The sequence below is a fragment of the Eutrema salsugineum genome, unplaced genomic scaffold (genome assembly GCF_000478725.1).
Source record: "Eutrema salsugineum unplaced genomic scaffold, Eutsalg1_0 scaffold_9, whole genome shotgun sequence".
Classification (NCBI taxonomy): domain Eukaryota; kingdom Viridiplantae; phylum Streptophyta; class Magnoliopsida; order Brassicales; family Brassicaceae; genus Eutrema; species Eutrema salsugineum.
In genome coordinates this window covers 552,328-564,132 of record NW_006256342.1, presented here as the reverse complement: position 1 = coordinate 564,132, position 11,805 = coordinate 552,328, and the positions used below count along the sequence as shown (strand labels likewise).

General features: G+C 40.5%; 3 protein-coding genes across 3 annotated transcripts in view; 1 reads left to right on the top strand and 2 right to left on the bottom strand.

Moving 5' to 3' along the window:
• Positions 1 to 601: 601 nt before the first annotated feature.
• On the bottom strand, positions 602 to 3,437 carry LOC18008128 (pentatricopeptide repeat-containing protein At1g79540). The gene has a single exon (XM_006389816.2). It carries the CDS (start codon positions 3,234 to 3,236, stop codon positions 891 to 893), a length of 2,346 nt encoding a protein of 781 aa, XP_006389878.1. The 5' UTR covers positions 3,237 to 3,437; the 3' UTR covers positions 602 to 890.
• A 706-nt stretch (positions 3,438 to 4,143) lies between these two features.
• LOC18007842 (phosphoglycerate kinase 3, cytosolic) lies at positions 4,144 to 6,774 on the bottom strand. Its single transcript, XM_006389815.2, has 7 exons — positions 6,656 to 6,774; positions 6,275 to 6,500; positions 5,784 to 5,861; positions 5,422 to 5,682; positions 5,011 to 5,328; positions 4,742 to 4,900; positions 4,144 to 4,556 (listed from the first exon to the last, which is right to left on the bottom strand). The coding sequence occupies exons 2-7, from the start codon at positions 6,467 to 6,469 to the stop codon at positions 4,362 to 4,364; spliced, it is 1,206 nt and encodes a 401-aa protein (XP_006389877.1). The 5' UTR covers positions 6,470 to 6,500; positions 6,656 to 6,774; the 3' UTR covers positions 4,144 to 4,361.
• A 216-nt stretch (positions 6,775 to 6,990) lies between these two features.
• LOC18008116 (ATP-dependent zinc metalloprotease FTSH 12, chloroplastic) overlaps positions 6,991 to 11,805 on the top strand; it is a 6,131-nt gene continuing 1,316 nt past the window's right edge. The window contains exons 1-14 of the mRNA XM_006389814.2: positions 6,991 to 7,623; positions 7,930 to 8,114; positions 8,326 to 8,552; positions 9,002 to 9,279; positions 9,534 to 9,611; positions 9,690 to 9,932; positions 10,034 to 10,174; positions 10,272 to 10,439; positions 10,540 to 10,652; positions 10,804 to 11,020; positions 11,115 to 11,186; positions 11,282 to 11,401; positions 11,498 to 11,614; positions 11,722 to 11,802. Coding sequence (XP_006389876.2) covers positions 7,195 to 7,623; positions 7,930 to 8,114; positions 8,326 to 8,552; positions 9,002 to 9,279; positions 9,534 to 9,611; positions 9,690 to 9,932; positions 10,034 to 10,174; positions 10,272 to 10,439; positions 10,540 to 10,652; positions 10,804 to 11,020; positions 11,115 to 11,186; positions 11,282 to 11,401; positions 11,498 to 11,614; positions 11,722 to 11,802 — 2,469 coding nt within the window. The 5' untranslated portion in view covers positions 6,991 to 7,194. The remainder of the gene's footprint in view (positions 7,624 to 7,929; positions 8,115 to 8,325; positions 8,553 to 9,001; positions 9,280 to 9,533; positions 9,612 to 9,689; positions 9,933 to 10,033; positions 10,175 to 10,271; positions 10,440 to 10,539; positions 10,653 to 10,803; positions 11,021 to 11,114; positions 11,187 to 11,281; positions 11,402 to 11,497; positions 11,615 to 11,721; positions 11,803 to 11,805) is intronic.

Here is an 11,805-nt window from a genome sequence, read left to right as displayed (position 1 = left end):
TAATGCAACTATGAGAATCAACCGTTGAGATTTGGACGTGGAACACAAAGACACGTGTAGAGGATTCGACGCTAAGGCTCATGATTGGTCGGCCTCCTGTGATATTTGACCAAGATACTTACTGACTGTTGGGAAAGCCCTTGGTGATGCCACGTCAGATGGGACTGGGCCGGGGTTTACAAAAAGCCCTTCAGGATACTTTTCAAAATGATCTTTATGAATAGACTATAAATGCCTGAATGGACCAAAACCTGTGTTTAAAAAAAAAAAAATAAACAGCTACATACATAATCAGCCGTTCACAACATATCAATCTGGTTCATTTTTCAAGCTTGTGATTCGAGCAATATTTCTGTCTGATCCACACAATAAGAATCAAAGAGGTAACAAACATTCGTACTCAAACATTCATTCCCAGTCAATTTCTCTTTCTGATATGAACAAAGCAATTGATGGTTGCTGATTAATGGATATTTTGTCTCATCAGGGATTCAATAAACTGCACTATCCTACAGACAGGCTGTGTACATATAGGAGATTCAGACATTTTGGAACAGGTTTTGAAACGAAACCAGAGATTCAGACATGTTTAGTCTTTATTTCAAAGAGATTTTAACATCATACAGAACAAATCATTGTACAGTAATGAAAACTTGAAGAACGACTCTATCAATAAATCTTACAAAGCATTTACGTATTAGCATTTTTTCTCCTTATAACCTGCTTACACTCGGTTTTGTCATGTTTCCTCTGAGCTTCTGGTTCCAGAGATTCGTCTACTCTTGTGTAATGTTAAGTTAATTAGAGACTGAATCAATACTCAAATTCTCTCCTCGACAAAACCCGCCAAAAAACGCTGATGTGAATAAACTATATGTATCAAAAAAGATCTATCCGAACCTGACCTTTTTACGTCTAAGACGTTTCAAAAGCCTGAATCGAAGCATCGAGTCAATGTCGTACCCTGCATGTTCCATTCTGTTTGTAAGTTGAGAAACAATCTCCATTTTGTCTCTTGATTGCAGGAGACAGCTAAGGAGGTAGTTGCAAACTCTAGGCATCAGCTTGAAGTTGTTATCTAGAGTGTATGAGAACACATCTATTGCTGCATCAAGTTGTTCTCTTTTGCAGAGTCCATGAATCAATTTGACACAGCTCGGAGGTGTGACGAGGATCTTGTTCTCCCTTAAAACCGAAAACGCCATCAAGGCCTCTTGAAATCTCCCGGATTGGCATAACCCAATTAGCCATATTGTGTAAGGTCCTAAACCGAACTCGTCTCTTCTGGTATCCATTTCGATTACCCATCGCAATGCTCTCTCGGTTTCCCCTTCCTTGAAACATTGTTCAATCTCATTAGCTGCTTCATCGTCCAGACAAGATATCTTCTTCAGGTATTTCATCCATAGACTAAAAGCCACCACAATCTTTCTTTTCCGACATGACCACGTCATGAGCGATCTGTAAACCGCGGGGCTGTGTCTAAAATCGTCTTTCGCGTAAAAGAGTTTAAAAGCTTCTTCTTCTCTGCCAACTCTATGAAGTCCGTTGATGAGAGTGTTGTAAGTGACGCTGTCAGGGGATAAACCCTTTAATTGAAGCACGTTGAGCAGCTTGAGAGCACCGTCAATGTTTCCTGCTTTGCAGAACCCGTTTATCAGAACATTGTAAGTTACAATATCCGGCGAATTCCCAGCATCAGCAAGATGTGCAAGATCTTTGTATGCCTTGAGAATCGAACCAGATTCAACCATCGTGTCAAAACTCCGATTTCCACCACTGTGCGAGAGCCGTAGAAACAAGGAAGCGGGTCTCCCCACCTCCATTTTATGCAACAATAACCTAGCCTCCTTGAGCTCACCAGACTTGCACAGTCCATCGATCAAAGCATTAAACGTAGCAACCGAAGGAGAAATACCTCTCTTTTCAATCTCCTTGAAAATTTCTTCGGCTTTCCTAACTAGCCCATTCCTGCACATACTACAAATAAGAATCGTGTGTGTGGATGCATCAGGGAAGGATTCCGTTTCCGACATCTCGAGTTGAAGGGACCGAGCCTCTTCCAAAAGTCCCTGCTCACATAGAGCCTTTATAACAGCATTGTAGCAGTAGGTATCCGGGCGAATGCCCTTACTCGACATGCTGCTAAAGAGCTTCAATGCATCCTCAATCTTCCCGGCTTTAGATAAACCTCGAATCAGTATTGTGTACAAAAGAACGTCAGGCTTAATATTTTTCTCCAGCATAGTTGCATACAACTCAAAAGCCTCATCGTATCTACTAGCTCTGAATAATCCATCGATTAAGCTGCTATAACCTCTGAGGCCAAGTATAAAACCATCTTTCTCAAACAGTCGCAACAGCTCAAATGCCTCAACCATCCGACCTGATTTACAAAACCCATCAAGCAAAGCATTGAGCGCGGCAGAATCAGGAGAGTGACCTCCCGCTTTCATCTCGTGGAAAAGCCTTCGTGCATCTTCAGCACTTCCCCTTTGACATAATCCTGAAATGAGAATGGTGTAAGTAACTCTGTTAGGAGAAATTCCTCTAGCTGTCATATCGTCGAACATCTTTTGTGCATCAACCATTCTCCCTTTCTTATACAATCCATCCATCAGAATACCAAATGTGTATCGATTTGGGGAACAATTACACTTGAGCATCTCATTGTACACAGCAAAAGCCAGCATAAAAAAGACTTCTTCTCGCATCATGACCTGTAATATCACGTTGTACGTGAACACATCGGGTCTGCAATCGAACTCCTTCATCCTTCCAAACGATTCCACTGCCTTCTCCGCCATACCCATCTTAGCATAAGCGGAGATCAGGACGCAGAAGCAATAAGAATCGACAGAGACGCCACCAGATTTGAGCTCCTCCAAAGTCTGCCAGTATAGATCGCACCCGTTCTCTTCAGAGAGGATGTTGATGACCAAACGGAAAGACTCTCGGCTCCTGAGACGCTCTCTTCTCGATGCCCATATAAAGAAACGGAATCCCAATTGCCGATTGACCTGATCTTTGATTACCGATGTGATGATTTTTTGCGATAGGAAGGGAACAAGCGGCTCTAAAGCGGGCTCTATAGGTTTCTTCTTAGCTAGGATACTGATGACCTCGCCTGCGATATTAAACTCCGCCGTGTTACCGGAGGTGTAGGAACGATGCATTATCCATGACGGCTTTGAATAGAACTGAATGGCTGATCGAAGGAACATCTGAGATTTCATATCAAATGCGAAGCGGATGAGAAATCAAATCTCATTGTTCGATAATTCATAGATGCAGAGAGTAGGTTTCTGTAAGTGAGATGGCCAAAAAATGAAGAAGAACTATTTGAGAATCTGAGATAAGCAAATAGGCTGCGCCAAACTTCACTTCTCTTCTGTAATCTGAAGAGATTTCAAATATTCCTCTGGTTAAAGATGGGAGGGACTCCGTCTGAGGAGGAAGACGGCTTTCTTTTGATCGCAAAGGGTTTTCTGCCATCGGAGCAAACTCTGAGATGATACCAGCCGGTTAATGGTTTGGAACCGGGTTTTGGTACAATTAAACGGTATATTATAGATAGAACTGCAAACAAATTCGTACATTCCCCCAGCTACTGTATAAACTAGTAACGCAATTGTGTTTTGAAAATAATAGAGATACATCATACAACATCTGATCTAAGGATCATAATTTTAATTTTGAAACCCAGTACTCGGACCGGGGCATTAATCTTCGGCGCTAACCGATTTTTAAATAGTTCATCGGACCAAAAAAAATATTCTCCGATTTATAATTCAAGCTTAACAACTTTAACCTCTTAATTTATTCCATAAATGAAGAAGCTCAGTAAAGTTTCCTTCCAAGTCGTCTTTAGCCTCAACTATAGCTCTCATGTTGATGAATTCTTCCAAAATTATATTGTTGTGCTCAAATGTGAGATGCAAACAAATTTTGCTTTCAAGTTTGTATAAAGAATATTAAGAAATTGGAATTTTCAGTTTGTTAAATGCAAAATAGGTTTACCTTATCACTGTTGCCCCATACTATTTCTATTGATCCTGCCAACTATTTCTATTGATCGTGACAAACAAATTTTCAAAACAAGCAATTTTCAAGCAATTTTCATATTGGATGGATAATATAATTGGTTGAAATCGGGAGGAGTTTACTATGTAATCAGAGTTTCATCTCTTTCTTTTTTATTCTTAAAAAAAGGCTCCAAACTAAAAAAAACTCCAAAAAAGAGCCGCAGAAAGAAATCTCAAGCTGACAATAATAATGGCTTGCTCATCTGGTCAGAAGAAAACCAGACGACTTGTTACATTATATATAATAACACAAGAGAGATGAAACTTGGAAGATTCTTAAGCGTCGTCAAGAGCGAGGACTCCTGGAAGTGGCTTTCCCTCGAGAAGCTCCAAACTTGCACCGCCTCCGGTAGAGATGTGACTCATCTTGTCAGCCAAACCAACCTTTTCAACGGCAGCCACAGAGTCACCTCCTCCGATAATTGTGGTCACTCCTTTTCCGCTCAGCTCCGCAAGCTGCTTCGCTACGGCCTGGTAATGAACAAGACAAGAGATCAGGTTAGTTAAGTCGGGTTGGTTTCTTCAGTTAACAAACATGTTGAAGATACATGGAAATTTGGATCAAACTTAGGTTTATGTGACCAGAGGTAATGTGGTTTGAGGTGATACATGTTAAGATACGATGGATGTACAATAGCAGTATTAGTTGCTCGTACCTCAGTTCCAGCTGCAAACTTATCGAATTCAAAAACACCCATGGGACCATTCCAGATGATGGTCTTGGTTGTGTCCAGAGCTTCGCTGAATGTCTTGATGGAGTCTGGACCAATATCGAGTCCCATCCAGCCATCTGGGATTGCAGTAGCTGGCACTATCTGCAAAAAGCTCACAAGTGTGTCAGCTTTAAATTGACTTATCAGACACTTAAAATGTTTTTTTTTTGTTCACGACCCACTGAGTCCAACATCAATGATGCGACTGTTACCTTGCTGTTAGCATCGGGAGCGAACTTGTCAGCAATAACCACATCGGTTGGGAGTAAAAGAGAGACACCTTTGGCTTTGGCCTTCTCCATGAGTGACTTGGCCAAGTCAAGCTTGTCCTCTTCCACAAGGGAAGATCCGACTGAATGTCCTTGTGCCTTGTAGAAAGTGAAAATCATACCTCCACCGAGCAGGAGGATGTCAACGGTGGACAAGAGTGACTCAATGACACCAATCTTTGTTGAAACCTTTGAACCTCCAACAATGGCAGCAAAAGGCTTCTTGGGGTTTGCCACAGCTCCAACGAGGTAATCAAGTTCCTAAAACATTAATCAGCGTAATAGTCTAATCAGTACAAAATGGTGTAAATACTGCTAATAAAACACTCTATATGCTGCAATAAGGTAAGGCACCTTCTGCATGAGGAAACCAGCGACTGAAGGCTTCAGGTATTTGGCAACTCCCTCAGTGGAAGCATGAGCTCTATGAGCAGTTCCGAATGCATCGTTAACATAGACATCAGCAAGCGCAGCAAGCTTTTTTGCAAATTCAGGGTCGTTCTTCTCTTCTTCTTTATAGAACCTCACATTCTCCAACAGAAGAACACCACCTTCAGGTAGTCCTGCAACCAATTTCTGGACTTCCTCACCAACAGTGTCATTTGCCATCACAACCTATTAACACAATACAGCAAGTCACAAACATTGTTAGCTGAAGACTAGTGAAGGCTGCTGTTCATAAAACTTGCACGCATAGAGGAACATGAAGCATAAACCTCAACACCAAGAAGCTCAGACAATCTCGGCACAAGAGGCTTTAGGCTGAATTTAGGGGTGACACCTTTCGGGCGGCCCTGAAACATAAAATTGACATCAGTGACATCCAAAAGTTACTAAAAATTGAAATCAAAGATATCGAATAATTCAAATCTCTACGCGAAATTCTTTCTTCATGAACATAACGAAAGTAGCACGCCACTACTAAGACATAATATAACTGAATATCGATGTGAAAAGGGATATTGAAACAGATGCAGATGAAGCATGAATCTGAAATTGCAAGGAGAGCGACCCAACTTATACAGATGATTCACACAAGGCATAAATTATCATATAAGAAAGCGAAAACACCCGACTATGTAGCCGATCAAATAACGAAGCTCCGTGATAAAACCAAACGAGCTAATAAAACAGATCAGATCAAAATTTCAACACCAAATTTACAACAGATAAGCTAGTATATGAGGTGAAAAACGAGATGACATACCAAGTGACTGCAGAGAACAACCCTAGATCCGTTTCCCATCAAGTACTTGATGGTGGGAACAGCGGCACGAATCCTGGTGTCATCGGTGATGTTAGAGTTATCGTCTAAAGGAACGTTGAGATCAACCCTCACGAACACGCTCTTTCCCTTCAGATCCGCTTCCTTCAAAGTTCCAACGCTTCTCTTGGTCGCCATAGTAGATACTTTGAGGAACAAAAAAAAAACACTGCAAACAACAAGATGCACCCCGCGATATGAGATTGACGGAGAAATCAAACAAATAGTAGAACAGATCTAGAAAACCTGGCTAAAGCACAGTCGAAAATCAATAAGAATCGATTCAATGAGAATCTCAGGGCACAAATCAGAGAATATACTCACATGAGTGGATGTAAAGAGAGACGATCGAAGCTACAGAAAGATGAAGTGGCTGATATAAAAGAGTTGGTGGATATTTCGAGAAGACGAGACGCAGTATATAAAAGCAGCGTGGAGAACTTCGCAAGAAATGGAAATGGTGGGCCCGTGACGAGTAAGTTTACGATTTTGCCTCCTTGGGCTCCACGGCCGTTTACGTGTCATGAAATTAAAAGAAAAAGTTAAAAATTTCCGAAATTGGGCCGAGAGATCTTAATGGGCCTAGTGCACTTGTAATTCATAAGGCTCGAGCCTCTTTTTGTCATCCCATCATTCTTCTTTCGAACCAAACACAACAATGAAAACTAAAAACTCTCAACGACACATCAGTGTCCGAGTGTAGTAGATAAACCTCCTCACCGGAGGGAAGCGTAAGTCTTGCCGGAGAGACGAGTAAGCCGATTGATTTGTTCTCACTATTTTCCTTCCGTAGTTTCAGCAGAGAGAACTCTTTAACCCCCAAATGTGTCTGGTTTTGTTCTTTTCAACTTGAAATTTCTTCCATGGAGATTGCAATTCCGTATAAGCCGAATCCGCTTATCTCTTCACCGACGAAATTTTTTAAAAGACCTAAAAGTTCTGGTCTTGTTCGCTTTCCCGCCAAGTATGGACTGCGAGTTACCCGGAGAAATCCGATTTTTCGTGTCTACGCGTCTGAAAGTAGTAATGGGTCCTCATCTAATAACGACGGAGGCTTTTCATGGTTGAGATTGGCGCGGTCTCTTCGTATTGGTGTGGAGCGGATTGGGGAAAAGATCGGAGAGTCTGTGAAGAAGGAAATTGGGTTTGACTCGGAAGAAGCAGGTGCGAGAGTGGATGAGTATGTGGGTCGAGTTAAGAATAGCGTGCAGAAGGGCCAGCACCAGTTAGATCGCTTGAAAAATGAGACAGTGCCTTCGTTTATCGATTGGAACAAGTGGGAGCACTGGAAGGTAAGCTGTTGCAGCATTTTAATCTCTGATTCTGAAGTATTGCTAGAGAGTGATTCTGTTTGTGTTCAGCAATATTTGAGGAACAAGCGATTTGTATTTCTTTACTTTGTCGATGAATTGACGGAAGCAAAAGTTTTGGACTAGATTTATCATGGAAATGACTACAACTTCCCTTATCTAACAACATATACAAGAATTCGAGAAACTGGGTTTTTATTTGGGTAGTCCATGTGGTGTATTTATGTAGTTTTGCACCTTTTAAGTATTAGCCGTAGTTTCTTAATGAGAGAAGATTTTTTGTATCAGGACATTAGGAATTGGGACGGTACACGAGTTGCTGCATTGGTCATATATGCTTTTGCGCTGTTATTTTCTTGTCAAAGAGTTTATGTTGCCGTTCAAGCTCCCCGGATAGAACGAGAAAGAAGAGAGTTGACAGAGTCTTTTATGGAGGCTTTGATCCCCGAGCCATCTCCTGGCAATATAGATAAGTAAGTACCTCCTAATCCTCAGTTTTCAATTGTAATTTATTTACTGGGAACGTGGTAAAATTTGGTTCATATTTAAACAATGGTATCATCCTTAAACAAGTGCATGCTCAGCTATGGAAGCATCTAAAGCTTCAATACTGGGAAGCATAAAGCATGTTGTGTTTTTAGCTGACGACTTGCTAGTATGTCCTGATTTTGTCTACCGTCTCAGGTTTAAGAGAAATATCTGGAGGAAGACAACACCCAAAGGCTTGAAACTGAAAAGGTTCATTGAAGGGCCTGATGGAACACTTGTCCACGATACTTCTTATGTTGGCGAAAATGCATGGGATGAGGATCTGGAGACAACAGAGGGATCTCTCAAACAAATCATTGATAGAAATGTTAGGATCCAGACAGAGGCAAAGAAGAAACTAAGCCAAGATCTGGGTGTCTCTGGTCAGTGCATATACATTCAGATGGAGACATCTGAGTTGCATTAAATATTGTTTTGCTTCATTGCAACTTCTTATAATATAGGCATAGCTTTATTATTAATTTCATCATCGATGTTTCTTGATTATGTGAGAAATAAAAAAACTTCTGCTGCCATGCTGAATTAGAAGTTAATCCATCCTCTTTTTCAATTTACCTCTTAAAATGTTGTGGCTGATTCCTACTGTAATGTAGAAGAGCTCTAGATACCTGTCTAGTTGTGGCATGCTGTAATAATAAGTGATTTAATGTGAGAAACCTTTGCTTTCGATGATCTAATATCTCTCTCGAATCCTTTTCTTGGGCGGCAGCATTTCTTGATTCCTACATAGCAGATGAAGTTCAAGATAGAGTCGCATTGGTAACCTTTGATTTTCACCATCTAATCTCTCTATTGGATCCTTCTATGATAGGTGAAATTGGAGACAGTGTAGGTACCTGGCGGGAAAGGCTTGCAACCTGGAAGGAAATGTTGGAAAGAGAAAAATTATCAGAGCAGTTAAACTCCTCAAGGGCTAAGTATGTTGTTGAATTTGATATGAAAGAGGTAGAGAAAAGTCTTCGCAAAGATGTTATTGAAAGGACATCTGAAACTGAGGGAACTAGAGCTCTCTGGATATCAAAGAGATGGTGGCGATATCGCCCTAAGCTTCCTTATACATACTTTCTTCAGAAGCTTGATTCTTCGGAGGTACAGCTCTAAGGCTCTAACCTCCACTCTTTTCCCGCTTATGGATTTTTAGTGGTATCTGTCACTAAAACCAGTTGACTTTTCTTACTGAATACAAATAGATGACGGTGTATTCATTGTGGAATAGAATGTGATGAATAATTCCCTTTCCCAGAGCAATTAATTTGATCTGGACGTGATGGAATAATATATCTTTTGACTTCTTCGTTTTTGAGCTTATGTTGATGGGATATCCGCTGTGTGTTTTTTAACAGGTTGCAGCTGTTGTCTTCACGGAAGACCTAAAGAAATTGTATGTGACGATGAAAGAAGGTTTCCCTCTAGAATATATTGTAAGTAAAAAATTCATAGTTGCAAGTATTGAAACTGAATGATGTACAATCACCATTCCGTATCCTTTTTTTTTCTAGGTTGACATTCCATTAGATCCATACTTGTTTGAGATTATATCCAGCTCGGGAGTTGAGGTGGATCTCCTTCAGAAAAGGCAGATCCACTACTTCATGAAAGTGTTCATCGCACTTCTGCCTGGGATACTTATTCTATGGTTTATAAGAGAATCTGCCATGCTTCTCCTCATCACATCAAAGCGGTTTCTCTACAAGAAGTATAATCAGCTGTTTGATATGGCTTATGCGGAAAATTTTATATTGGTAATAATTTCTCTATAACAGTTACCTTTTTGCTTCTTTGTTGTATTACCTTCTTCAAACTTTGTTCACACTTCTATTGATAAGTTTTAATTTTCATCCAGCCGGTTGGAGATGTCAGTGAGACAAAATCAATGTATAAGGAAGTGGTACTAGGCGGTGATGTTTGGGATCTTCTTGATGAGCTAATGATCTACATGGGAAACCCAATGCAATACTATGAGAGAAATGTGGCGTTTGTCAGGGTAAAATACATCTGGACTCATTTTAACATGTGAATAGTAGTTTATTCCATTAAACTGACTAGGTGCAATTCCTCCTCCTTTTCCGTTTTTGACTCAGGGTGTGCTTCTTTCTGGACCTCCTGGGACTGGGAAAACACTTTTTGCGCGAACACTTGCAAAGGAAAGTGGGCTACCATTTGTGTTTGCATCTGGTGCAGAGTTCACTGACAGTGAAAAAAGTGGTGCTGCAAAGATCAATGAGATGTTTTCAGTCGCGAGACGAAATGTAAGCACTCTTAGTTACGTGTATAAAAGCTCATTTGGTATAGTTGTCGTCTCCTCGCACTATTATTGTAGATCTGATTTTGTAAAAATATTGCCTCCAGGCACCTGCTTTTGTGTTTGTGGATGAAATAGATGCTATTGCTGGTAGACATGCTAGGAAAGATCCACGAAGAAGAGCAACTTTTGAAGCTTTAATTGCACAGCTTGATGGGGAGTAAGAGTCTTCACTTGTTCAGAAACTATAATGAGATATATGTTTTTTTTTTATCAATATTCATCTGACATTATTATTTGGTTCCTCCTCACTTTCTAAGATCTCCACGGGATTTAAGGTTTTTATACATTTGAATTGTACCTTCTTGCAGGAAGGAAAAGACAGGTATCGATAGGTTTTCTCTGAGACAAGCTGTGATATTTATCTGTGCTACCAATAGACCTGATGAACTCGACCTGGAGTTTGTCCGTTCTGGACGCATTGACCGTCGACTCTATATTGGTTTGCCTGATGCAAAGCAAAGAGTGCAAATATTTGGAGTTCACAGCGCCGGGAAGAACCTTGCTGAAGATATAGATTTTGGGAAGGCAAGTAGTTTTCCTGCTATTTGGTAATCTCGATAGTATATCTGAGATAGGTGTTTGCTCGTTCATAACTTTTCTTCTCCTTTTCTACATTCAGCTTGTTTTTCGGACAGTTGGCTTTTCTGGAGCAGATATCCGGAATCTTGTTAATGAAGCAGCTATAATGTCGGTATGTAATTAACTTACAACTGGATCTCACCTTCCCATCAGAAATATGCAATAGTTAGAGAAGTATCCTTGATTATTTATAACTCGACTTTACAGGTTAGGAGGGGACGGTCGTATATATACCAGCAAGATATTGTTGATGTGTTAGATAAACAATTGCTTGAGGGTATGGGTGTGCTCCTTACAGAGGAGGAACAACAGAAATGTGAACAAAGTGTTCGTACCGACATCCTTTGTACTACTTATCTCAAAACCATACTATTATGCCACAGATCTAAAACGCCCTTACCATTGAAGCTAATGTGACATTAGGTATCTTACGAAAAGAAGAGACTTCTGGCTGTTCATGAGGCGGGTCATATAGTGTTGGCTCATTTGTTTCCGCGATTTGACTGGCATGCGTTTTCTCAGCTCCTTCCTGGTGGCAAGGTACGTTTCAAAATTCTTGTTCACTTCTAGCAATATTGTTGCTTGAATAGTCCATACAGCAAAGAAGAGTGGACTGAATAAATTTTTCACTTGAATGAATTTTACAGGAAACTGCTGTATCGGTATTCTATCCACGTGAAGACATGGTGGACCAAGGTTACACAACATTTGGTTATATGAAGATGCAAATG